General features: G+C 36.3%; 1 protein-coding gene across 3 annotated transcripts in view; it reads right to left on the reverse strand.

The window, feature by feature from the left end:
- The window catches only part of Usp15 (ubiquitin specific peptidase 15), a 97,044-nt gene that overhangs the window by 19,519 nt on the left and 64,771 nt on the right, over positions 1-12,754 (reverse strand). For all 3 annotated transcript variants that reach the window (XM_055612036.1, XM_055612035.1, XM_055612037.1), the window contains one exon: positions 1,121-1,294. In XM_055612036.1, the coding sequence (XP_055468011.1) occupies positions 1,121-1,294 (174 nt within the window). The remainder of the gene's footprint in view (positions 1-1,120; positions 1,295-12,754) is intronic.

Genomic DNA, 12,754 nt, shown 5'->3' on the forward strand with positions numbered 1-12,754 from the left:
TTAAATATGACTCTAAAGAAATACAATCTGAATCATAGGATGAATGAAAAAGGTGCATATGTACAGAAAATTAAGAGGGACAAAAATCTATCAAAATGAAACTGTTGAGAGTTGGTTTGGACAAGTCTGCCCAAGGTTTAGAAGGTAAAATAATATATGCAGGAACAGCATGTTTTGTTTTTTGTCTTTTTCCCCAGTTACTTCTTACTCCTTTACTTGAATTTGTTATTACACATATTTATTTGTGTTTGCATACACACATGGGTGTCAAAATGACTCACTTATTTTTTTAATCATATATCTACAATTTTAGGTCTCATTTTAGATGCTTTGCCTGCACTGTCTTTGCACACTTGCATGCAGTACGCTTGTAACTGGAACTAGAGAAGGTAGGTTAGTGGCTCTCATGTGGGTGCTGCCAACTAAACCCTGGTCCCTGGAGCACTGGCCAGTGTTCTTAACTGTAGTCATCTTTTCAGCCCTCTCTCTTTTTTCAGCACTAGTAGATGAATAACAAGTTATTTTCTAGCAGATGTTCTAAGAATGCCACTTACCTATAAAGACTATGGCTTATAACAACTTCTCACTAAGTGTAAGAGCTAAGTAACTACTTCATACATACAAATATCCAACTGATATTACAGTTAATGACTATTTGATGGTTGTTTTGCAAATTAGTTTCATTCCAATTTTTTTCTTTTAGTCTACAATGACCACTAGGATAAACTAGATTACTCAGACCTAGTGGCATGTCCAATGAAACTCTTCATCACACTTAAAAGTATTCAGATAGGGTTTCCAGAGACAGTTTAAACCATTAAACAATATTGGTGTCTTTCTGTTTTGTACCCTTTATTAGCCCTTCCGTCTTCAATTACGTGTACACATATGTCTATTTGCTCAAGAGTACAAATGCTCATGGAGTTCAGAAGGGGGCATCAGATCCACCCCCACTTGAGCTAAGAGGCATATCTGACTCACCTAATGATGGCGCTGGGAACCTGGGTGCTGGAAACCAAACTCTGGAAAGGGCAGCAATTGCTCCAACCCTGTAAGTCATACCTCTCCAGCCTATTTATAGACATTAAGAACACAAAAACCCCAAGTTTACCACACTAACCTTAAATGCTCTTGGAGTGACGTAGCTAAACTTTCCAGACCACATCTGCTTGATCAGCTCAGCATATGCTTTAGCTATTTCACCTCTCATTCCTAGGGGATTGTCAAAATTCAGTTCTTCTTGGTACTTATCATTGAGGAAATATTCAGTAAGTGGAGGTGTGTTGCTCAAACACTGCAAGAAACAAAATATATTTTAAAGTCAAAGAAAGCATATACATACTTAAGTGTTAAAATGAGTGAAGCAAGTCAATTTACTTTAACATGTATAGAAAATATAAATGGTCTCTTGTACTATGTCATGTCAAACACTCATATTCATTTCCCAAACTTTCATCAGTTACTAATGATATATAGATATTAATATTTGTTGCTGCAAAATCTGCACTGTTTTAACCACAGCAAACTATGTGTTAACTAGAAGAGAAGCTCAATGTTTTCTTTACTTCTTTTACTTGACTGGTAGAAGTTAGAGACTGTCTAATAATCCCAGGTACCTGCAATTAGCCTGAGTAGGTAAAAACTGAGATAATATTCAAGCAAAGCAAAACAAAAACAACAAAACAAAAAACAACTTAAACAAGGTACAGATGGTTGTGATATCCATAGACTTAAATCAATTGCAGAGAGCAAAATATTTTGGAAAAAATTACATGTGCATTGAACTACAACTTTTTGGCCATTATTCTTTAGCCAGTGCAATATAAAGGTAGTATTATAAGTGATGTAGAGATGATTTAAAATGTACAGAACGGGATACACAGATTATGTACTAATCATAAACCACTCATATAAAACTCTCGTGCACCTGTGGATGGCATGAAAACGACTGTACTTGTTGTTTCTGCAGCCAGGGCCTTATCGTAATGGCCCTGTTTGTAAAGCTGTCACTTGGCTAGTAGTGCTGGTAGAAAGGGTAGTAATGACCAGGAGAGCCTTCTGAAAACAAACTGAAGGCAAACTCTTGAGTGTGCTCTTTCGAAACTCTTAATTACAATAACAATCCAATTTTCTTTTATGAAAAAAAAAAAAAAGCCCAACAAAGTTCTCAAATTCTTTTTTATTTCGCTTTAATTCTTGATAAAAAAATTTTTTAAAAATGTTAGAAATACATTTTCCACAAGATTTAATATGGGATAACTTTAAATTGATGATGCCACACAATTTGACCTCAGAGAAAAATGCCACATTACTTTATTAATGAATGTTTCGAGTATGCAATATCTCATACTTGTAATCGTGTAAGTCATATAATGAAACATATTTTTTTTATACAAGAATGCATTTGTCAAGTAACAGTACTATATGAGAAACTAGTTGCTTGTGTGTAAAGTTTTAAAAATTCATTTTGTGGAGTCTCAATTAATATTCATGAAAATCAAATTGTTGGAGTTGGTGTGCCACTAAGTTGTATAAAGTTAAACAGGCTTTGTAGCTATGAAAGGTTCAGCTTGCTGGCTTCATACAGATAATTTAAATTATGACTGTATTATGTAGTCTGACCAAAACACCAAAATAAACATATTCTTCTCTTTAATTCTTTCAAGTAAATTATATTACTCATTTTTTTTTTTTTTTGGTCTCTACTATTTCAACTTACATTTACTGAGTAATCATAATATCCACACAATCTGAAAGCTGCCTAGATTGTTAGTCTAGCCCTAACTGTCAAGACGAAATTGAAAACTTTCTAATATCAGGAAACTCAGTGTTTCTCCCCTCCCCATTCTGAGGTCCTCTGAGATTCCTGAGAGTAAGGACTCACTCCGTGATTGCGCTCCACCCCCCACTCTCTTACTACACGTTTGATTTTGAGACAAGATCTACAGTTGTCCAGGCTGGCCTTGAACTCACTATTTTCTTGCCTTGGTCTGTGGAGCAGCCAGTGTGACTGGGTCAAGGCACTAGGCCTCGTTGTTAGATGTCTTTCGGGCTGGACTCTGCAGGCCTTCAGAGTCCTATCCTTTAGATTTTCTTCCCGCACACAAAGCTTTTTATTAAAAGGTATACATAGGTAGCTTATCATGTGCATGGCAACTGAGGGAAAGGATACTTCCCATGGTTCTTCCCAAGCCCTTTTAAGTCTCAACAATCTTATGTTCCACCCGAGTTTCATTTTCTACTTCTGTATTACGTTTCACTTTTAATTACAGACCCAGAAACTAGAGGAAGGGCCCAGAAATGAAGAACGCACCAAACCCAGATGCTGTTACTCAGCAGTGTCCTCTGATTTGCCACAAGTCAGGAAGGGGGGCAGGCACAGAAATACCTGACAGCTAGCACCTAGTTTCCAAATCCTCATATTTTATTTGGCCAGGGTTTTGTTGATGTAGCATCCCACCACAGTCTATTCTATACTTACACAAACAACCAAACATAAGGCTTTACAAACAGCTCAAAAATAAGTGTTACAAACATGAAAATGTTCTGCACTTCACTTTCACTTAATTATTTATGTGTATCCTTAACTTGCAAGACCTTCCAAACACAACTGGAAAAAAAATTAACTCTCTACCAGTAACCAGTGATCTTTTAAGTAAGTGTTTAATCATGTTACTGCTTTGTCAAAACCTTTAGTAATTCCTTATATTCCTCCTAGAACCCCCGAATCTGATGAACCTTTTGTTCATCCGTGTCTCTCTGACAGTGCCCTTACTTACTCTGCTCACTGAAAGCCACTTGACCTCTGTGCTTCCTCTCACTGCTGAACATACACAGCTTCCCACATCTGAAAACAAATCCTGCCTTATCCCTGGATGAGGGCCAGGTACCCTAACTGGGATATGCTCTCAGATGCTCAACAATGTCTCCTACTGTTCCTGTATACTGCTTATGGTTCACTCTTGTTTAGCATAATACTGATTGTATACTATAGTGTGATAGTATAGTCTAGGTAATGTAGACTGTGACCTCCATGACAGCCTTTATATTTGTAATCTTCACCACTGAGCATATCACTTAGCACTAGACCAAGCAAATAAATATACGTGTTTAATAAAAATGTCCTGCCTGTATTTACTATTGTATTTATTTTCTCAGCTTTTATTCTTTTTCTCTCAATGCTTAGCACAGAATACTCAATTCATTTTTGTCAAATGAAGTCTTCGCACATGTGGTAAATACATACTTGCTTATAACAAATGATGTCAGAAGTACCCCAAAAGCCCCAAGATGGAAGCAAAAGGGCAGTATGTATTGAAAACATTCTACCTTTAGGTCTGATGTTCTATTGGCTTTATGGTGGGTGAGCCTGTTCGTACTTTCTAGACAAGCACTTTATTTTCACAGGAACATATGTCAGTTTGAACTGCTTTTAATTCAGTATTGCCAAACAAAAGAATGAAATACAAATACTTTTAATAAGTGGAGGCCTGTACTACCAATGAACATGCCATAATCAATATTTAAATGCAAACAAACCAGCTCAGCGGTGGTGGGGCACACCTTTAATCCCAGTGCTTGGGATTAAAATGAAGAGGCAGGTGGATCTCTGAGTTCAAGGCCAGCCTGGTCTACAGAGTGAGTTTCAGCCAAAGCTACAGAGAAACTCTGTCTCCAAAAACAAACAAACACCCTGTCATGAACATATGTAAGCTCAACATATGTGGTTTTTTTCCCTTTGTCATGTGTTATTTTCCAGCCTTGGTAAAATCTTTTCTTTAAAACTTGCACTTCTCAACCATCAGGAGGGGAGTGAGAACGAGACAGAATAATGTGTGAGATGAGCCGGTGTCCAGTAATTGTGGGATTATTTTATGTTATCACAATAAAATGACATGTGCCATTGTAAAAAAAATCATGTAAAGAAATTAAATAATCAACTGTAATTCCTATACACCTGGAGGTAGAACTCTTTTCTGGTCATGTAAATGCTGTTTTTGTTTTTTTTGCAAAACTGACAGTGTCAGGCATATGCAATGTTGATTCCTTAATTATGTAGTAAAAGAGTGCTTTTAGTAGACATGTTTATAAAACTATTAAAGCAGTAAGGCTGAAAAAAGTAAATGTAAACATTCAACCTGCTGAATATAATTTGTTAAAAAACTTCCAAGTTATATTTCTCTAACAGGCCGTAAGAGCACATGAACGCAGAAATCCAACAGCTGGTCTAGTCTTTTACTACTACAGGGATCACAATAAATTAAGAACTAAAGTGATGTCAGAGTTTTCTCTGAATCGTAACGTATTAGTACATTAGAAGTTATGTTCTTTAAATCACATAGGACAAGTTACTGTAACTTTTTGTACAGACTTCAAGATATGATTAGAATAACGGTCAGGCACCTGCATGTTTCCGCACTGCAGCTGTTTTATGCATGTTCAACAGCATCACTCTGGGAGAAAAGAAACCCGTTTCTTAAACATGGTTGTGCTGCTGTTCGATTTGAAATTATTGCATGCAACCCATCATTTAGAGTTCATTCATATGAACCTATCTTAAAATCATAAAGGTCTTTGATGCCGAAATATCCACTTAGACTGGCTGCTATTAAACACAATGCTCTAAAGGACAACCCCCTCCTTAAATATATACATATATGTACATGTTTCTTTACATTTAAGTTAGGAAATTACCATTTTAGCCTCTAAGATACTTTGACTGATACAGTATAAACTAAAATTCTAAGTACCCTAAACACTTCTATAACTGTAAAATTAAAACAACTCTAGCTTCTTCTTAACATATATGGTGTTGTCAGCAAAACCAAAACATATATGAGTCTGTTGTAAGAAAAACCAAATGCATAAACAGTAGTAGTAAATCTGTTGCTTTTAGCAAGTTCTGACATGATACTTGTCTCTGTTAACTTACTGAAGTTCAACCACACTGTCAAACATTAAAATAAAAAAATTACATCTCCTAATTATCCGTAATTAAATGGGGCCCAGATATGAGGAAAAGTATTGATAGTAAGACATGCCAGGTATAAGTTTTTTGAAACATGGTTCTATCATATAGCCAAGGCTGAACATGAAATCCCTATCCTCCTCCTCCTCTAGCTTTCCTAATGCTGGGAATGACACACACACAGCTCTTAAGCCTTGTTTTGTTTTAAATATTATTGGGCTTAGAGCTTGTTCTTTAAATGGAAAAGAAACTTTTTGAAGATTAAGAATAAAGTCTTGAAAATGTCATGATGAAACTACTATCATGTACAAAGCATCTATATTAATTAAAAAGTAAAGCAATAACCAGATGTAAGATATTCTTGGTAATATCTTCAATTCTTAATTCAAAAGTGGAAAAAGTAAGCAGCTTGCGTTAATGAACAGGTATGCTTGGCAACTAGGCTAAATACTTCTATACTTAAGTATTTAAACAAATGATCTACATACAAGCTAACAGGGCACAAAATTGGCAAGGACAACAGAAATTTAAGTATGGATAATCAAACTTATATTTGGTGTATGCATCTTCTTGTATTTACTATTTTAGTTTTCATGACACAATGATGAGAGACAAGGCTGAGTAAACAAGCTCCTACGTAAAGTTACTGCTTCAGAAGAAAGGTCGGTGAGCCACAGTTATGACAGCATGCATAAGACTTAGGCAAGCAAAGCCCTACCAAAGCCCAACAAGGAAAAAGGAGGTGAGCATGAAGCTCCCCCAGCCAAGGAGCTAGTGACAATTGGTAATCCCAGGAAAAGGAGACACCGTTTTCTCTAGGAGTGTAGTCCCCAACAAGTTGATCATACTCCAGTAGCAGGCCACACACCCAGAAATACAAGGGCAACATAAATTGGATTTGATGAATTTAAAAAACAATCAAAGGACAAAGGATCTGGGAAGCATTGGGGAGTCAACTGAACATGAACAAATCCCACTGTACTAATTAAAAATAAATACATGGTTAAGTGTCTGAGCAAGGAAATGACTTAATGAAGTGAATACTCAAAATCTGATTCTCAAAGGTTATGTGTGTGCTTGTATACTTTATTATACTGGACACTGGAAATTGTTATCAGTATTACTGAGTTAGGAGTGTCTGTATGTATATATACATGTTAGTTTAAGTACTGAATGATGCTTTCCATGCACTCCTTTGAAGAGTCTCTCTGTTAGAAACTCCCACTTGTCCTCTGACATTTAGTGTTACACCTTCCTTAGTAGACAAAGGGGGAATAATACTCCTTCTGGGCTACTTTTGTATTTCCAATTCACTTACAGAACCGATGTGCTATTCATCATTCTACCTCAGGAACCAGCACAGTGCCACCCAAACAGCCCAAAGAAGTGTTAACTAAATGACAGCATAGAAGGTAGATCAGGAATAGTCCTAGGAGAAACTTAGAACATTGGGAGAGGAAGGGAGTCCAAAGGACTTAAATTGCACCTGGTAATAACACTTATCTAAAAATTATATACGTTCAAAAATTTTCTTAATGCCTAAAGAGACAACATGTAAACTTCCTAATGAAGGAAAATAATGACTGCCAAAGCCCCAATATCTACCAAACTACATCTATATGAACTAAAGCTGTTTTTTTAAATCCTTAACCAGAAAGCAAGCAAAAATTCTGTAAGAGAATTGCAAATGCTCGTGTGTCTCACCCAGTGGGAACTCTGCAATACGGTTTAACGGAAGTAGACCTTTATCCAGTGCAACCCTCAAGTACTATATTATAAATAAGTAGATAGGAAACACTCTAGAACACTGTGTGAAATGTTGTTACTTTAAAAGGTGGAATGTGCTGCATCTAATTTTCTTGTACATTAACACATCCTTTCATAATTTGCATTATTTTTGAAAGTAAAAGACGTAATCTTAAACTAAGTATGTTCTGGCCAGTGACACTGATGTCTCCTGAATTCTCTGATAAAACTTTTAGGTAATATATGTTAAGTCTTAATTATAAGTTTTTTTTTGTTTAATTGTTTGTTAAACTGAAGAATTCCAAGTTTTACTATATAATCAAAAAATAAGTTTGAAATCAACATATAAATAATTAATAGCCATCCCATAATTTGTAATGAATTTGGAATTTCCCCAGTACCTGGAAATTAGTCAAAGTAATCCCCTTCAAAAAGAGAAAGTTGTCTTTTGTAAGGCTGAATATGAACCACTCCCTCTCTGCTCACGCGCTCCAGTAGCCCAATTCTCAAGTGATCATGTATGCTCACTACTTTAGAAAACCGGTAACTAGAACAGGAAAGAAAACACACTTAATTTCTCATTACCTAAAGCTTTTGAATTTTGTAACTCATTCTGAAACTGATCAAATGAATGTCACTGAACACTTTTTAAAGAATAGCTACTCCTTCAAACTGAAAAAAAAAAACAAACAAAAAACCCCTCAAAAAACCCAACAATCCAAAATAAGAGTTTTGCTCTTATCTTCTGATGATTTTAAAAATAAAAGCTGAAGTAATCCATGTTTACAATCATTTCAGAATATTCTCAGGTAACTTTTTCTCAATTTGAAGTTAGGTGAATGATGAATCTAGGTTTTTACATCAACTGCTGTCCTATCATATTGTGACTCAATACGAGCATTCTGAATAGTGTTGTGTAAAAAAGCACTATGGTTCTGCACCCAAACAGTGGACACTGGGGAGTCTACGGTGATCACTCACGTGATGAGCTACATATATGGGGCTCTGTCAACTAGACCAAAAACAAAAACAACAACAAACAACAACAACAAAAAAAACAAAAAAAGTGGCCTTTTCCTCATGACACTTTTCTAGTGAAAAGTAACATCTCAACAATCTTCACAAAGTTTGTGAGGCAAATATAACTCTTTTTAGCTTTGTATTTCTATTTTCCAAGCTTTTAAAAAAGAACAAGTTTAGAATATCCCCCTTTCACCTAGTCAGAAAGGTGAGAACTAGTACTATTGAAAACGCTGGGATCTTACAAAGTAACACTCCCTCCTGCTTGCCTTCTCCCCTCTCCCACCTCTCTCATTTTTTAAGATGGGGCCTGTTAGGTAATTCAGGCTGCTCCTGCCTTCAATGATCTTTCTTCCTCAGCCTCCCACGTGATTAGAGGAGTCTACCACCACATAGTCATAGGGTTTTTGGGTTGGGCAAGGAGGCTGTTTTCACGCCATCATTGTTAGTGTAATCCCTAGACATATGACATAGATAAAATCAAACTTCCCCGAACATCTCACTGTTATTCCTTTGTTATGGCATTCCTTTATACTGTATCATATCCAGTATTATCAAAGTTCTGGGAAATATGACAATTGAAACATACATTTTGTTGGGTAGCAAAGAAATATTAATCTCTTTCCTCTTCTTTCATCTGTAAAGTTGAGAAAGGATAATCCCAAATTTACCAAAAAGATTACTTATCCTTTAACTGTGGGTGTCACTGTTTAAAAAGGCTGTCATTATGGTTCTCACATTGAACAGCAAAAGAAACTGAAGAAAGATTCCTTTTGCTATTGATAAATACAAGTCTGTGATAACCTGAACTACCCACAAGGCTATTATAAGGCTGTTACAGACTTTTGGTTTGGAGTATTTTAGTGAGGCTTTAACGCTGCTAGCCTTCCACAGCAATTAGCTCATTAAAAGCATTTTCTAACAGCAGGCTATTCATGAGTGATTTATGTTTGCATATTTTATAAAAACAAGTCAAAATCACATGGTTCAAATAATTTCAAGAAACAGTATAAGTTCTGCTTACTTTCATAGCTGCCTGATTTAATTATAATGTTAACTGACCTGTCTCTTAACCTATTAGTTCAAACTGAGAGACAATAAAATACATGTCAATATCAACTGTTTTGGTTAGCAAGGTAGCAAAAAGAATTTCAGAAAATAATGGTTTATCTTGCAAGATGGCCTGATTTACTTGCTATCACACTGGCACACTTGGGAGGCACCAACTATAATGTCTGTCTCTTGTTTGTAGCTCTTCCATTTTTCAACTGCAAAAAGTGAACTATTTTATGTTGCAGTTCTATGTAAATTGTTGTGCTCTTTTGTGGTCGACAGCTCTAGAAATACTGCTCATCAGGTACAAATCAAGTACACTTTAGGTAAATGATTTTTTTTCTAATACAGTATTTCTCAAATCAATTTTGTGGAGGAATCAATTGAAACAAAACTTTCAAATCACTGAAGACTGGCACTTCTGTCAGACAAAATGAAAAAATTAAAAACACTATACAAAACCCAGGTCTGATTATTACTGAAGTATAAAATTACTCTATCAAATGGACACAGAAACTTTGCTCACTTACACTTTCTCATAGCTGACTAGCCTGGTGAGATCATAGCCAAATCATAAACTGTGAGAAAGACTGTGTTGGTATTATTATTATCTGGTATGACACTAAATATGGACACTGTGAAAGAAATGTAGGGACAGCCTCTGCTTTCACAATGATCACTGTTGATCCTTCACAGGAAAGGACAGAGGAATAGGGAGGTGCTAACAGTATATACAAAGACACCTAATGTACCATATATTCTAAGAACTGGAAGTCATTTAGACTCATCTGGCTTAAGAGATAAGCTGGTTACTATTTAAATTTTATCCTTTAGGTGACTAAAAAAAATTAAGCATATACTATAATCCTACTTGAGTCCTGAAACAATAAATTTGGAAACAGTATACAGAATGGCCTGGAAGATGATAAATAATGGAAGAGAGATGACTTGCAGAAATATTTTGATGGTTCACACCATAAAAGCATCCGAGTATTGAAATAACGTACACATAGAGGAAAGGACCAATGTGATATGTGAGATGATGTAGTCAACAGGACTTGGGATGTTAAGTCTCAGGTTCTGACTTGGGTTAGTGAGTGAAATATCTATCAGGATGTATGGGGGGGGGGGTAAGGAAGTCCAGTATGGTAGTGGAGGTATGGGAGGCAGAGGCAGGAGGACTGCTGTGAATTCAGAGTCATCCTGGTGTGTACAGAAAGTTCCAGGCCAGTGAAAACAACAAACAAGCAGTCAAGATCAGGATCAGACTTAGTAGACATGTTGAGTCTGAGTCATTTGTACGCCATCTTGGCACAAACATTCACTTAACATTTGTATGTTAAAGTTGAAACTCAGGAGGAAGAATTACACGACAGATAGATTTGAGATTTGTCAGTAATATAAACAGACATCAAAAATCTTAAAGTAAAGGAACTCTACCGGAACACAGCAAATGAAGAGTGACTTCAGAGAAGGCAATGTGTGAAACAGGGTAACAAATGGCATTCACGGACACTGACAGGCAGCTCAGGACACCACAGCTTCAAGCTCTTTATCTCACTGTCCAAATGAAGACTGCAGAGTTTCTTTACTCAAGGTGATACAATTTAAAAGTGGCAGACCTACGGCTTGAGTCCGGGCAGTGTGGTTTGAAAAGCCATGTCCTTGCCCATCATGCCACTCAGCTGACAGCTCACAGTGCAGCCAGGATGACTGAAACAGCAACAAGAAAACGAAGGGAGGACAGACTATTCCTGTCAAGGTGACAGGCCTTCCTGCCCACACCCTCCATTTAAAGAATGCGAACGAGCTGAGAACAGTGAGGGAATGAAGTTGAGTGCAGGGCAATGCAAAAAGTCTGGGAAGTATGGAGAATCCAGGATGATGGTGGCATAATTATGGCAACATATGCATGACTATTTTAGTATGGCATTTAGTGACAGGACTCTAAGTATAAAACAATCTGGAATTACATTTTATTTCTCTCAGAAGATTTTCTGTATTTCTTTGATAAACAAATACTGAAACAGTTCTCCTGATGAAATCTGTACTATTTAGGAAAATTCTTGGCAATTATTCTTAACCTTCTATTCTATCAATGTCAGTATAACTGAGGCAGTCCAATCTGGATCTGGCACATAGGTAAGGCACTATAAAGAAGCACTATATATTACTCTACATACTTTATGCTACTCCTTTTTAAAAAAGCATTTCAACATGTAAAAAAATATCAATAGCATAGAGGGGATTCTAACACGCACTTGAGTGTATGGTGTGCTGCTGCTATAGTGAAACAGATTTCTGATAGAGATTTCTATGAAAAGAATAGGAGTAAGACAGGAGCTACAGCATATGGTCTATAACTGGTAATTTTCTGCTATGGTATCACAGGATGGACAACCTGAATCAAGACGTAATGCTTTCTGCCAAATGAGATTAAAACCTAATTCAAAGGCAACACATGCTGAAGTGTGGCAGAACGGCGGCCTAGCATGTCCAGGCCACCAAATTCGATCTGCAGCGCTCAAGACAGTAAAACAGCAAATAAATAAATGAACTTCTCGGTAAAGTCTCACTTCTTTTCTTTGTAGTCAAAATATTCTGTAGATCATATCTTCTGATATATCTCAGGTCTTCATAAGTCTATTGCATTCACTAGACCATGAACCTCTAGAGACAGGCAGTGTTTTTGAACTCTGCAGTAGTTATGTCTGAAATAGATATTCAATGGATACATTTTTTGAACAGATAAATTAACTAGTAAAACAATTAGTTTATTTTTCTTAGTTGCTTTGCCTCTTCTCACTTGGACTTTGGTCATTTTTCTCTAAATGAATTTAGTTAATATGTTTCATGTACCATATATCTAAACAATGCTGGGGAAAAAATTCAAGTGAACCAATTACTGCCACTTTAAACTAGTGCTGCCTTATCCTGAACAAGGCCTAGTCACTGCTTTTTAATTCT

This window comes from Psammomys obesus, unplaced genomic scaffold, assembly GCF_907164565.1.
Source record: "Psammomys obesus unplaced genomic scaffold, mPsaObe1.curated_primary_1811, whole genome shotgun sequence".
In the NCBI taxonomy this organism is placed as follows: Eukaryota; Metazoa; Chordata; class Mammalia; order Rodentia; family Muridae; genus Psammomys; species Psammomys obesus.